The sequence below is a fragment of the Tamandua tetradactyla genome, chromosome 7, assembly GCF_023851605.1.
Source record: "Tamandua tetradactyla isolate mTamTet1 chromosome 7, mTamTet1.pri, whole genome shotgun sequence".
NCBI classification, from domain to species: Eukaryota; Metazoa; Chordata; class Mammalia; order Pilosa; family Myrmecophagidae; genus Tamandua; species Tamandua tetradactyla.
In genome coordinates, this window is record NC_135333.1 from 37476687 (window position 1) to 37492426 (window position 15740).

Genomic DNA, 15740 nt, shown 5'->3' on the forward strand with positions numbered 1-15740 from the left:
ATACTCCATGCTGAGACATAGCTTTGTTTTTTGCTTTTTAATTTTGAAGCTCAAGGAACAATTCTTTAGGTATCCAGGTGAAAAGAAGAAATCACAAGGGAAGAAAACCAGGTTCACTTCAGGCTTCTTCACAGTAGCACCCAGTGCCAAAGGACAGTAGGAAAGTATTTATAATATTTTGAGGAAAAGATACCATGATGGGAGCATTATATCCAGCCAAGTTGTTTTCAAGCATAAAAGCAAGAGGCAGAGTGTTTCCAATATGGAAAAAAAAAAAAAAAGGGAATAAAGTACCCATGAGCTTTTCTCAAGGAAGTTACTTGACAATGAAATCCAACCAACCAAAAACATAAATCAAAATAAAGAACTCTGAGAAGGATAAACTGGTTAGCATTCAGGTATAGCTATGCACATTAAATCCACAGAAATATAATAATGAAGGCAAAACTTGGGGCATTATGGTAACAGAACAGAATGTAAATATTATGAACTCTGAGAACAAAATATAAACATCAAAAATAATGAGATGTGGAGAGAGGAGAGGAAGAAACATTTATGTGTCAGCCACTTTTAAATCTTCAGAGCAGAACGCCCGTCCATACTGTCTGGAATACAGACATCCCTCAAAAACACCCTAATTTCTCTAACTTCTAATGGCTTTCTTAACCTCTTTTCTCATCTTAAAGGCCTTTTTGGGACCTGATTTCTCTTGTGGTAAAGAAATATTCATCCAAAGTTCAGCAATTCTTCAGTTTCACTTAAGGACAGTGCTATGGGGTTAAGAGAAAAGATTTTGGAGCTACAGTGCTTGGGTTGGAAACCTGGCTCCAGGACTTCATGCCAGCATAGCCTTTGGAAAATCATTTAACCCTTTGAGACTCGGGTTCCTCGTCTTAGAACTGAGGCCATTTTAGTGCCTAACAGAACTGCCATGAAGATGGAAAAGGATATTACCTGCAACGAATGTACTTAGAACAGTGTCTGGCACATAAGGTACCCCATAAAAGGGTAAATGATGATGATGATGTTTCTCTTCCTTCTGGTAAATTTAAATTAAATCATACTTATATCTAAATAAAAATATTTAAATTATTTTATTAAATTCAAATAAGAAACCAATATCATTACTGTTAACTCTTAAGAAAACCTAGGGCTCTAACTGAGATTCTAAGTTTATTTTACTGAAACCTGTAACTTCCTGAGGGTTTCTGGGCCAGATAGATCCTGAAACCCAGAGGGACCAGCCCCTCCAAGATTACCAACTATTTATATCCTCCTCTCACTTATTGTCGACACCCATTCTCAACATGAAAAAGTCAAAATGGGCATTGCCAAAAGATCCCTATAGCTTGGGAGTAGGATCAAGGGAGAGGGAGGAGTTGTAACAAAGAAAGCAGCATTTAACAAATGAATATGACTACTGAATCACTATACTGATATTTCTTTTAGCCTCCAGTGTTTTGGAGCAGCTGGAAGGGAAAATCTGAAATAGTGGAATGATAACTAATAACAAACTCTGAAATTGTTGAATTGTACTTTGAAAATTATTGCTTTGTCTTTCTTTACTTTGTATATACATTATATTTCATAATAAACAACATTTAAAAAACAATAAAAGAATAAGAATAGTATAATCCTATTCTTATACATTTTTTTCTATCTATGTATCTACCCACTCTCCCAGCCATCTTTCTACATATGAATCAAGAGAGGCCAGGAAAAACGTTCTCCTACACCTTTGATTATTTCTGGTGGCGAATTTCAAGTAATTCATTACATTCATCTCTGTGCTTTTCAGAATGCTTGCATTGTTTTGTAATGGTCATGTGTCTCTTTACGAAAACAAAGTCATCAATAACAACAGCAGAAAACAAGTTCACCAATTTAGAAGCACTTGGTTCTGTGAGGCCCTTATCAAAATTGGCTTTTGTTAATTGTTTCCTCATTGGCATTTTTCTATGGAAAAGTTTATAATAATTTGTAAAACACACATAGGGGTGTTAGAAACACTTATTCTTCATCTGTCATTGAAGTTGCAAATATGTTGCCAAGTTTATCATTTATTTATAGAAAGTTTTACTGTACAAATTTTTTTTTATATTCATGGAGTGAAATTTATCAACTTTTTCCTTTTATGACCTCTGGAATTTAATGCACATTTAAACGATACTCTCAATTTCAAGATGAAGCAATTTTCACCGACTTCATTTATTTATTTTTTTAAGTTTTTTTTAATTAAAAAAAAAGAAATTAACACAACATTTAGAAATCATTCCATTCTACATATGCAATCAGTAATTCTTAATATCATCACATAGATGTATGATCATCATTTCTTAGTACATTTGCATCGATTTAGGAAAAGAACTAGCAAAACAACAGAAAAAGATATAGAATGTTAATATAGAGAAAAAAATAAAAAAAATAATAATAATAAAAAATAAAAAATATATATATAAAAAAGGAAAAAGAAAAAAAGACACAAACAAACAAACAAACAAAAAACTATAGCTCAGATGCAGCTTCATTCAGTGTTTTAACATAATTACATTACAATTAGGTATTATTGTGCTATTCATTTTTGAGTTTTTGTATCTAGTCCTGTTGCACAGTCTGTATCCCTTCAGCTCCAATTACCCATTATCTTACCCTGTTTCTAACTCCTGCTGGACTCTGTTACCAATGACATATTCCAAGTTTATTCTTGAATGTTGGTTCACATCAGTGGGACCATACAGTATTTGTCCTTTAGTTTTTGGCTGGACTCACTCAGCATAATGTTCTCTAGGTCCATCCATGTTATTACATGCTTCATAAGTTTATTCTGTTTAAAAGCTGCATAATATTCCATCATATGTATATACCACAGTTTGTTTAGCCACTCGTCTGTTGATGGACATTTTGGCTGTTTCCATCTCTTTGCAATTGTAAATAACGCTGCTATAAACATTGGTGTGCAAATGTCCTTTGTGTCTTTGCCCTTAAGTCCTTTGAGTAGATACCTAGCAATGGTATTGCTGGGTCGTATGGCAATTCTATATTCAGTTTTTTGAGGAACCGCCAAACTGCCTTCCACAGTGGTTGCACCATTTGACATTCCCACCAACAGTGGATAAGTGTGCCTCTTTCTCCGCATCCTCTCCAGCACTTGTCATTTTCTGTTTTGTTGATAATGGCCATTCTGGTGGGTGTGAGATGATATCTCATTGTGGTTTTGATTTGCATTTCTCTAATGGCCAGGGACATTGAGCATCTCTTCATGTGCCTCTTGGCCATCCGTATTTCCTCTTCTGAGAGGTGTCTGTTCAAGTCTTTTTCCCATTTTGTAATTGGGTTGGCTGTCTTTTTGTTGTTGAGATGAACAATCTCTTTATAAATTCTGGATACTAGACCTTTATCTGATATATCATTTCCAAATATTGTCTCCCATTGTAAAGACTGTCTTTCTACTTTCTTGATGAAGTTCTTTGATGCACAAAAGTGTTTAATTTTGAGGAGTTCCCATTTATTTATTTCCTTCTTCAGTGCTCTTGCTTTAGGTTTAAGGTCCATAAAACCGCCTCCAGTTGTAAGATCCATAAGATATCTCCCAACATTTTCCTCTAACTGTTTTATGGTCTTAGACCTAATGTTTAGATCTTTGATCCATTTTGAGTTAACTTTTGTATAGGGTGTGAGAGATGGGTCTTCTTTCATTCTTTTGCATATGGATATCCAGTTCTCTAGGCACCATTTATTGAAGAGACTGCTCTGTCCCAGGTGAGTTGGCTTGACTGCCTTATCAAAGATCAAATGTCCATAGATGAGAGGGTCTATATCTGAGCACTCTATTCGGTTCCATTGGTCGATATATCTATCTTTATGCCAATACCATGCTGTTTTGACCACTGTGGCTTCATAATATGCCTTAAAGTCAGGCAGCGCGAGACCTCCAGCTTCGTTTTTTTTCCTCAAGATGTTTTTAGCAATTCGGGGCACCCTGCCCTTCCAGATAAATTTGCTTATTGGTTTTTCTATTTCTGAAAAATAAGTTGTTGGGATTTTGATTGGTATTGCATTGAATCTGTAAATCAATTTAGGTAGGATTGACATCTTAACTATATTTAGTCTTCCAATCCATGAACACGGTATGCCCTTCCATCTATTTAGGTCTTCTGTGATTTCTTTTAGCAGTTTTTTGTAGTTTTCTTTATATAGGTTTTTTGTCTCTTTAGTTAAATTTATTCCTAGGTATTTTATTCTTTTAGTTGCAATTGTAAATGGGATTCGTTTCTTGATTTCCCCCTCAGCTTGTTCATTACTAGTGTATAGAAATGCTACAGATTTTTGAATGTTGATCTTGTAACCTGCTACTTTGCTGTACTCATTTATTAGCTCTAGTAGTTTTGTTGTGGATTTTTCCGGGTTTTCGACGTATAGTATCATATCGTCTGCAAACAGTGATAGTTTTACTTCTTCCTTTCCAATTTTGATGCCTTGTATTTCTTTTTCTTGTCTAATTGCTCTGGCTAGAACCTCCAACACAATGTTGAATAATAGTGGTGATAGTGGACATCCTTGTCTTGTTCCTGATCTTAGGGGGAAAGTTTTCAATTTTTCCCCATTGAGGATGATATTAGCTGTGGGTTTTTCATATATTCCCTCTATCATTTTAAGGAAGTTCCCTTGTATTCCTATCTTTTGAAGTGTTTTCAACAGGAAAGGATGTTGAATCTTGTCGAATGCCTTCTCTGCATCAATTGAGATGATCATGTGATTTTTCTGCTTTGATTTGTTGATATGGTGTATTACATTAATTGATTTTCTTATGTTGAACCATCCTTGCATACCTGGGATGAATCCTACTTGGTCATGATGTATAATTCTTTTAATGTGCTGTTGGATACGATTTGCTAGAATTTTATTGAGGATTTTTGCATCTGTATTCATTAGAGAGATTGGTCTGTAGTTTTCTTTTTTTGTAATATCTTTGCCTGGTTTTGGTATGAGGGTGATGTTGGCTTCATAGAATGAATTAGGTAGTTTTCCCTCCACTTCGATTTTTTTGAAGAGTTTGAAGAGAATTGGTACTAATTCTTTCTGGAACGTTTGGTAGAATTCACATGTGAAGCCATCTGGTCCTGGACTTTTCTTTTTAGGAAGCTTTTGAATGACTAATTCAATTTCTTTACTTGTGATTGGTTTGTTGAGGTCATCTATGTCTTCTTGAGTCAAAGTTGGTTGTTCATGTCTTTCCAGGAACCCATCCATTTCATCTAAATTGTTGTATTTATTAGCGTAAAGTTGTTCATAGTATCCTGTTATTACCTCCTTTATTTCTGTGAGGTCAGTAGTTATGTCTCCTCTTCCATTTCTGATCTTATTTATTTGCATCCTCTCTCTTCTTCTTTTTGTCAATCTTGCTAAGGGCCCATCAATCTTATTGATTTTCTCATAGAACCAACTTCTGGCCTTATTGATTTTCTCTATTGTTTTCATGTTTTCAATTTCATTTATTTGTGCTCTAATCTTTGTTATTTCTTTCCTTTTCCTTGCTTTGGGGTTAGCTTGCTGTTCTTTCTCCAGTTCTTCCAAATGGATACTTAATTCCTGAATTTTTGCCTTTTCTTCTTTTCTGATATAGGCATTTAGAGCAATAAATTTCCCTCTTAGCACTGCCTTTGCTGCGTCCCATACGTTTTGATATGTTGTGTTTTCATTTTCATTCGCCTCGAGGTATTTGCTAATTTCCCTTGCAATTTCTTCTTTGACCCAGTCGTTGTTTAGGAGTGTGTTGTTGAGCCTCCACGTATTTGTGAATTTTCTGGCACTCTGCCTATTATTGATTTCCAACATCATTCCTTTATGGTCCGAGAAAGTGTTGTGTAAGATTTCAATCTTTTTAAATTTGTTAAGACTTGCTTTGTGACCCAGCATATGGTCTATCTTTGAGAATGATCCATGAGCACTTGAGAAAAAGGTGTATCCTGCTGTTGTGGGATGTAATGTCCTATAAATGTCTATTAAGTTTAGTTCATTTATAGTAATATTCAGATTCTCTATTTCTTTGTTGATCCTCTGTCTAGATGTTCTGTCCCTTGATGAGAGTGGTGAGTTGAAGTCTCCAACTATTATGGTATATGAGTCTATTTCCCTTTTCAATGTTTGCAGTATATTCCTCACGTATTTTGGGGCATTCTGATTCGGTGCGTAAATATTTATGATTGTTATGTCTTCTTGTTTAATTGTTCCTTTTATTAGTATATAGTGTCCTTCTTTGTCTCTTTTAACTGTTTTACATTTGAAGTCTAATTTGTTGGATATTAGTATAGCCACTCCTTCTCTTTTCTGGTTGTTATTTGCATGAAATATCTTTTCCCAACCTTTCACTTTCAACCTATGTTTATCTTTGGGTCTAAGATGTGTTTCCTGTAGACAGCATATAGAAGGATCCTGTTTTTTAATCCATTCTGCCAATCTATGTCTTTTGATTGGGGAATTCAGTCCATTGACATTTAGTGTTATTACTGTTTGGATAATATTTTCCTCTAACATTTTGCCTTTTGTATTATATATATCATATCTGATTTTCCTTCTTTCTACACTCTTTTCCATCTCTCTCTCTTCTGTCTTTTTGTATCTGACTCTAGTGCTCCCTTTAGTATTTCTTGCAGAGCTGGTCTCTTGGTCACAAATTCTTTCAGTGACTTTTTGTCTGAGAATGTTTTAATTTCTCCCTCATTTTTGAAGGATAATTTTGCTGGATATAGGAGTCTTGGTTGGCAGTTTTTCTCTTTTAGTATTTTAAATATATCATCCCACTGTCTTCTAGCTTCCATGGTTTCTGCTGAGAAATCTACACAAAATCTTATTGGGTTTCCCTTGTATGTAATGGATTGTTTTTCTCTTGCTGCTTTCAAGATCTTCTCTTTCTCTTTGACCTCTGACATTCTAACTAGTAAGTGTCTTGGAGAACGCCTATTTGGGTCTATTCTCTTTGGGGTGCGCTGCACTTCTTGGATCTGTAATTTTAGGTCTTTCATAAGAGTTGGGAAATTTTCAGTGATAATTTCTTCCATTAGTTTTTCTCCTCCTTTTCCCTTCTCTTCTCCTTCTGGGACACCCACAACACGTATATTTGTGCGGTTCATATTGTCCTTGAGTTCCCTGATACCCTGTTCAAATTTTTCCATTCTTTTCCCTATAGTTTCTGTTTCTTTTTGGAATTCAGATGTTCCATCCTCCAAATCACTAATTCTATCTTCTGTCTCTTTAAATCTTTCATTGTAGCTATCCATTATTTTTTCTATGTTTGCTACTTTATCCTTCACTTCCATAAGTTCTGCGATTTGTTTTTTCAGTTTTTCTATTTCTTCTTTATGTTCAGCCCATGTCCTCTTCATGTCCTCCCTCAATTTATCGATTTCATTTTTGAAGAGGTTTTCCATTTCTGTTCGTATATTCAGCATTAGTTGTCTCAGCTCTTGTGTCTCATTTGAGCTATTGGTTTGTTCCTTTGACTGAGCCATATTCTCAATCTTTTGAGCGTGGACAGTTATCTTCTGCTGCTGGCGTCTGGGCATTTATTCAGATTTCTCTTGGTGTTGGACCCAGCAAGGTTGTAATATTTTTCTGTGAAATCTCTGGGTTCTGTTTTTCTTATCCTGCCCAGTAGGTGGCGCTCGTGGCACCCGTTTGTCTGCGGGTCCCACCAGTAAAAGGTGCTGTGGGACCTTAAACTTTGGAAAACTCTCACCGTCCTGGGGGAACGGCTTGAGCCGGCCCGGGGTCCGAACGCAGGGAGGGTTGCTGGTCGCCGCAGCCAGGGAAAGAGCCCGTCCGAATTTCCTAGTCGGCCCTGGGCAACAAGCGTGGCGGGAGGGCGCCAGCGGCAGCGGCCCGCCCGAGAGAGTGCACGTTCCCCGGGAGTCACGGGTTTGGAAGGGGCCTCCCCCACCCGTCACCGTTCTCCGCGGCCTGGGGGTTTCCGATCCAATTCTCTCAGTTGGTCCGGGCGCTGCGCGTGGTGTGGGCGCCAGCCGTCTTTGTTTCAGGGGACCGCCTCTCCAATTCTCCCAGCCGGCCCGGGAAGGGGGAAGGGAGTAACTCCGGCCGCTTGCCACCCCGCCCGGTAAGGCCTGCGCGCCTCGGCGATCTCACCCGAGCTGCTTCTCTCAGCCAGCCAGCCATTCCAGGATGGGGTACGCTGTCTTTTTTATCTCTGTTGTGGCTTTGGGCGCTTTCTGTATCGTTTCTACTCCCCTAGTAGGTGTCCTGGAGAAGAAACTAAGATCCGTGCGTCTTACTAAGCCGCCATCTTCCAGGAAGTCCCTCTCTAGGTTTTTTCCTTTCTACTTTCTTGATGAAGTTCTTTGATGCACAAAAGTGTTTAATTTTGAGGAGCTCCCATTTATTTATTTCCTTCTTCAGTGTTCTTGCTTTAGGTTTAAGGTCCATAAAACCGCCTTCAATTGTAAGTTTCATAAGATATCTCCCTACATTTTCCTCTAACTGTTTTATGGTCTTAGATCTAATGTTTAGATCTTTGATCCATTTTGAGTTAACTTTTGTATAGGGTGTGAGAGATGGGTCTTCTTTCATTCTTTTGCAAATGGATATCCAGTTCTCTAGGCACCATTTATTGAAGAGACTGTTCTGTCCCAGGTGAGTTGGCTTGACTGCCTTATCAAAGATCAAATGTCCATAGATGAGAGGGTCTATATCTGAGCACTCTATTCGATTCCATTGGTCGATATATCTATCTTTATGCCAATACCATGCTGTTTTGACCACTGTGGCTTCATAATATGCCTTAATGTCCGGCAGCGTGAGACCTCCAGCTTCGTTTTTTTTCCTCAAGATACTTTGAGCAATTTGGGGCACCCTGCCCTTCCAGATAAATTTGCTTATTGGTTTTTCTATTTCTGAAAAATAAGTTGTTGGGATTTTGATTGGTATTGCATTGAATCTGTAAATCAATTTAGGTAGGATTGACATCTTAACTATATTTAATCTTCCAATCCATGAACACGGTATGCCCTTCCATCTATTTAGGTCTTCTGTGATTTCTTTTAACAGTTTTTTGTAGTTTTATTTATATAGGTTTTTTGTCTCTTTAGTTAAATTTATTCCTAGGTATTTTATTCTTTTAGTTGCAATTGTAAATGGAATTCGTTTCTTGATTTCCCCCTCAGCTTGTTCATTGCTTGTGTATAGAAATGCTACAGATTTTTGAATGTTGATCTTGTAACCTGCTACTTTGCTGTACTCATTTATTAGCTCTAGTAGTTTTGTTGTGGATTTTTCCGGGTTTTCGATGTATGGTATCATATCGTCTGCAAACAGTGATAGTTTTACTTCTTCCTTTCCAATTTTGATGCCTTGTATTTCTTTTTCTTGTCTAATTGCTCTGGCTAGAACCTCCAATATGATGTTGAATAATAGTGGTGATAATGGACATCCTTGTCTTGTTCCTGATCTTAGGGGGAAAGTTTTCAATTTTTCCCTATTGAAGATGATATTAGCTGTGGGTTTTTCATATATTCCCTCTATCATTTTAAGGAGGTTCCCTTGTATTCCTATCTTTTGAAGTGTTTTCAACAGGAAAGGATGTTGAATCTTGTCAAATGCCTTCTCTGCATCAATTGAGATGATCATGTGAGTTTTCTGCTTTGATTTGTTGATATGGTGTATTACATTAATTGATTTTCTTATGTTGAACCATCCTTGCATACCTGGGATGAATCCTACTTGGTCATGATGTATAATTCTTTTAATGTATTGTTGGATTCGATTTGCTAGAATTTTGTTGAGGATTTTTGCATCTATATTCATTAGAGAGATTGGTCTGTAGTTTTCTTTTTTTGTAATATCTTTGCCTGGTTTTGGTATGAGGGTGATGTTGGCTTCATAGAATGAATTAGGTAGTTTTCCCTCCACTTCGATTATTTTGAAGAGTTTGAGGAGAGTTGGTACTAATTCTCTCTGGAATGTTTGGTAGAATTCACATGTGAAGCCTTCTGGTCCTGGATTCTTCTTTTTAGGAAGCTTTTGAATGACCGATTCAATTTCTTTACTTATGATTGGTTTGTTGAGGTCATCTATTTCTTCTTGAGTCAAAGTTGGTTGTTCATGCCTTTCCAGGAACCCGTCCATTTCATCTAAATTGTTGTATTTATTAGCGTAAAGTTGTTCATAGTATCCTGTTATTACCTCCTTTATTTCTGTGAGGTCAGTGGTTATGTCTCCTCTTCCATTTCTGATCTCATTTATTTGCATCCTCTGTCTTCTTCTTTTTGTCATTTTGCTAAGGGCCCATCAATCTTATTGATTTTCTCATAGAACCAACTTCTGGTCTTATTGATTTTCTCTATTGTTTTCAATTTCATTTATTTCTGCTCTAATCTTTGTTATTTCTTTCCTTTTGCTTGCTTTGGGGTTAGTTTGCTGTTCTTTCTCCAGTTCTTCCAAGTGGACAGTTAATTCCTGAATTTTTGCCTTTTCTTCTTTTCTGATATAGGCATTTAGGGCAATAAATTTCCCTCTTAGCACTGCCTTTCCTGAGTCCCATAGGTTTTGATATGTTGTGTTTTCGTTTTCATTTGCCTCGAGATATTTACTAATTTCTCTTGCAATTTCTTCCTTGACCCACTCATTGTTTAAGAGTGTGTTGTTGAGCCTCCATGTATTTGTGAATTTTCTGGCACTACGCCTATTATTGATTTCCAACTCATTCCTTTATGATCCGAGAAAGTGTTGTGTATGATTTCAATCTTTTTAAATTTGTTAAGACTTGCTTTGTGACCCAGCGTATGGTCTATCTTTGAGAATGATCCATGAGCACTTGAGAAAAAGGTGTATCCTGCTGTTGTGGGATGTAATGTCCTATAAATGTCTGTTAAGTCTAGCTCATTTATTGTAATATTCAAATTCTCTATTTCTTTATTGATCCTCTGTCTAGATGTTCTGTCCATTGATGAGAGTGGGGAATTGAAGTCTCCAACTATTATGTTATATGTGTCTATTTCCCTTTTCAGTGTTTGCAGTGTATGCCTCACATATTTTGGGGCATTCTGGTTCGGTGCATAAATATTTATGATTGTTATGTCTTCTTGTTGAATTGTTCCTTTTATTAGTAGATAGTGTCCTTCTTTGTCTCTTTTAACTGTTTTACATTTGAAGTCTAATTTGTTGGATATTAGTATAGCTACTCCTGCTCTTTTCTGGTTGTTATTTGCATGAAATAACTTTTCCCAACCTTTCACTTTCAACCTATGTTTATCTTTGGGTCTAAGATGTGTTTCCTGTAGACAGCATATAGAAGCATGCTGTTTTTTAATCCGTTCTGCCAGTCTATGTCTTTTGATTGGGGAATTCAGTCCAGTAACATTTAGTGTTATTACTGTTTGGATAATACTTTCCTCTACCATTTTGCCTTTTGTATTATATATATCATATCTGATTTTCCTTCTTTCTACACTCTTCTCCATAGCTCTCTCCTCTGTCTTTTCGTATCTGACTCTAGTGCTCCCTTTAGTATTTCTTGCTGAGCTGGTCTCTTGGTCACAAATTCTCAGTGACTTTTTGTCTGAAAATGTTTTAATTTCTCCCTCATTTTTGAAGGACAATTTTGCTGGATATAGAAGTCTTGGTTGGCAGTTTTTCTCTTTTAGTAATTTAAATATATCATCCCACTGTCTTCTAGCTTCCATGGTTTCTGCTTAGAAATCTACACATAGTCTTATTGGGTTTCCCTTGTATGTGATGGATTGTTTTTCTCTTGCTGCTTTCAAGATCCTCTCTTTCTCTTTGACCTCTGACATTCTAACTAGTAAGTGTCTTGGAGAACGCCTATTTGGGTCTATTCTCTTTGGGGTGCGTTGCACTTCTTGGATCTGTAATTTTAGGTCTTTCATAAGAGTTGGGAAAATTTCAGTGATAATTTCTTCCATTAGTTTTTCTCCTCCTTTTTCCCTTCTCTTCTCCTTCTGGGACATTCACAACACGTATATTTGTGCGCTTCATATTGTCATTCAGTTCCCTGATCCCCTGCTCAAATTTTTCCATTCTTTTCCCCATAGTTTCTGTTTCTTTTTGGAAGTCAGATGTTCCATCCTCCAGTTCACTAATTCTAGCTTCAGTGTCTTTAAATCTATCATTGTAGGTATCCATTGTTTTTTCCATCTTTTCTACTTTGTCCTTCACTCCCATAAGTTTGTGATTTGTTTTTTCAGTTTTTCTATTTCTTCTTTTTGTTCAGCCCATGTCTTCTTCATGTCCTCCCTCAATTTATTGATTTGATTTTTGAAGAGGTTTTCCATTTCTGTTCGTATATTCAGCATTAGTTGTCTCAGCTCCTGTATCTCATTTGAACTATTGGTTTGTTCCTTTGACTGGGCCATATCTTCAATTTTCCCATGATGAACCGTTATTTTCTGCCGGAGTCTGGGCATTTAATCAGATTTCCCTGGGTGTGGGAACCAGCAGTTGAAAGATTTTTCTGTGAAATCTCTGGGCTCTGTTTTACTTATCCTGCCCAGTAGGTGGCACTCGTGGCACTCATCTGTTTGCGGGTCACACCAGTAAAAGATGCTGTGGCTCCTTTAACTTTGGAAAACTCTTGCTGTGGGGAAGGGTCGCCAGCCGAAGCGGTTTGGGGGAGTGCTGATCCGGATCTCCCTGCTGGCCCAGGAATCCGCGTGTGGGGTGGTGGCACCAGCCTCCGCGGCTTGGGGAAGTGCCGATCCGAATCTCCCAGCCGGCCCGGGAATCCGCGCATGGGGAGGGTCGCCGGCCTCCGCGGCTTGGGGGAGTGCCGGTCCAAATCTCCTAGCCGGCCCGGGACGCCAAGCGTGGCGGGGGCGGGGGCGCCGGCCACCCCAGCTTGGGGGAGTGCCTACCCAACGTTCCCAGTCGGACCGGGAAGCCACGTGTGTGGAAGGGACCCCGGTCACCAGTCTCCGCGGATTGGGGGACCTCCGATCCAATTCTCCCAGCCGGTCCGGGGGTCCGTGCGTGGGGGTGGGTTCCAGCCGCTGCGGCTTCAGGAGACCGCCTGTCCAATTCTCCCAGCCAGCCTGGGAAGGAGGGAGGGAGGGACTCCGGCCACCAGCCGCCCCGGCCCGGGGAAGCGCGTGCCCCTCGGTGATCTCACCGCTGCGGATTCTCCCTGCTGGTTCATCCGTTCCAGAATGGGGTACGCTGTCTTTTTGGTCTCTGTCGTGGCTCCGGGAGCTGTTCTGTACCATTTCTATTTCTTTAGTAGCTGTTCTGGAGGAGGAACTAAGACCTGCGCGTCTTACTAAGCCGCCATCTTCTCCGGAAGTTGACTTTATTTTTACATTTAAATAGATGATGCTTATAGAATTTATTTTAATGTGAAGAATACCAGGTTACAAGCATTTTTCCCCCAAATGGCTGGCTAATTATCACAATAATAACTATTGAATAATCCACTCCCCACTCCCACACACTTTATTGAGATGCCTCATATCATATGCTAAATTCATTTATGAAATTTTCTCCACTTTCCAAGTATTTTTTAAATCAGTTTGTATGCCTGTTGCACACTAGTACCATATTGTCTTAATTCAACTACCCTTAGAAGAATATTTTATATGTGGTAGGATAAGTCCTCTATTATAATTTTTTCAAAAGAAAAAAATGCATATATCCAGATACAGAGAGAACAGACATTAATATTGACTCTTCCAACCCAAGAACTAGAAAAGTTTTCTTCATTTATTCAAGTTTTCTTTTATGTTAAGCAAGTCTTAAAATTTACTTATAGAAGTACTATATTTTTATTAGATTTAGGATGTAACATGAAGGAAGTGCTTAGAAATCAATTAATTCATCATCACCATCACTAGTACCAATGTCTTTTATTATTAAGGAGATGGGGGAGGTCTCGGAGCTTTAGGTACGACCAAAAACTCATTTTAGAAATGTCTAGATCCATAGCTGCCTACTTTGCTCTGGCCACACTTTAGACAACTCTGGTATTAGGAAAGGAAAACATGGCTTACCTCTTGGCAAAAGGTCCTCTCAATTTCATCTAAGTTGTATTTTTTCCAGATATCTTCAGAAGATTTAGACCTGGGTAAGCACTCATTTTTTGAATTTTGGGCTTGTTGATTTCCCACTGAGACCTCTATTAAAATAAAAATAAAACATCCTTTAGTATATTAACATTCCCAAAGGATATTATCATTCAGAAAGATATATTTAAACATTAAGTGTTTCCTTTTAATCATCACCTGTCTGATAAAAATGAAGACTTCAATCAACCAAGAAAATGTGAAGCATCAAAGAAATGGTGTTGAAATAACTGGATGACCATTTTGGAAAAAATTAAATAAGTTTCCTCCTTGCTATCATATTCTTGAATATTAAATAGAATAATGAAGCCATAAAAGTAGAAGAAGAAAATTAAGGTAAATATTATGTAATACATAATCTTAGTGTGAGAAGACCCTTCCAAGGAAAATACTTAAGACAAATCATTTAAATAATTGATAAATTTGACAGTATAAATATTTAATTTTTATTTGGTTAAAAAAACACGAATAACAGTGAAAGGAAAATAAATGGAGGAGAACTGTAGTTAATATATGTAGAAAATACAGGTTATTGAGAAAATACAGGTTAATTTCCATAATATACAAGAAGTTTTTATGAATCAATAAGAGAAATATAAACATCCAATAGAAAAATAGGCTAAGGTCATAAATAGGTACTTCATATTTAAAAATAACCACAAAGTCCAATAAATATTTGAAAAATTGTTCAAACTGTGGCAATTTTAAAAGTCTAATGAAAACAAATTAACATTTTTTCATTTGTCAAATAGCAAGAATTAAAGGGAATGATAACCAGGCCTGGTTTGTGTATGGAAAACCTGCTGCTTGGATACTCTTAAATTCCCTTCTAAAACTTTATGCTAATATAAAATAAGACCGCTAAACAAATGCATATGAATAAGGATATTTTCTGCATTTCTTAAGAGGAAAAAAAATGGCAATCTAAATATCTATTGATAGAGGATTAGTTTTATAAATTATGGCTTATCCAGCCTAATGAAATACTAACAGACTTTGAAAAGAGAGGGGAATGTTTATATTAATAGACATAAAAAATTTTCCTTGAAATACATTGTTTTATGATTGAAAAGATAACTAGCATAATTCAATTTTCATTCTGACACTTATTTTGTATATATGTTTATTTATTCATCTATTCATTCATCCATCTATGTGCCAGAAAAAAATTCCGGAAGGATAATACTCCAAAAAGAACACTATGGCAGGATTCAGGTGGTAGGATTGCAGGAGATTGCTGTTTTGTGTTTGCTAGTTTTCTGGCTTTTTTTGCAACAAGCATGTATTACTTTTTTTTTTTCTTAATAACATCATATAGTTGCATATTCATCATTTCTTAGTAAATTTCCATCGATTTAGAAAAAGAAATAAAAAGACAACAGAATAAGAATTAAAACAATAATAGAAAGAAAAAAAAAACAAAAAACCTATACCTCACATGCAGCTTCATTCAGTGTTTTAACATAATTGCATTAAAATTGGGTAGTATTGTGCTGTCCATTTCTGAGTTTTTATATCCAGTCCCACTGTACAGTCTGTATCCCTTCAGCTCCAATTACCCCTTCTCTCTTTTTTTTTTTAATTACCGGAAAAAAAGAAATTAACCCAACATTTAGAAATCATACCATTCTACATATGCAATCAGTAATTCTTAACATCATC

General features: G+C 37.0%; 1 protein-coding gene across 11 annotated transcripts in view; it reads right to left on the reverse strand.

Annotated features, from left to right (window-relative positions):
• Positions 1–15740, reverse strand: part of EFCAB6 (EF-hand calcium binding domain 6) — a 357426-nt gene that overhangs the window by 203306 nt on the left and 138380 nt on the right. For all 11 annotated transcript variants that reach the window (XM_077169111.1, XM_077169107.1, XM_077169109.1 and 8 more), the window contains one exon: positions 14007–14131. In XM_077169111.1, coding sequence (XP_077025226.1) covers positions 14007–14131 — 125 coding nt within the window. The remainder of the gene's footprint in view (positions 1–14006; positions 14132–15740) is intronic.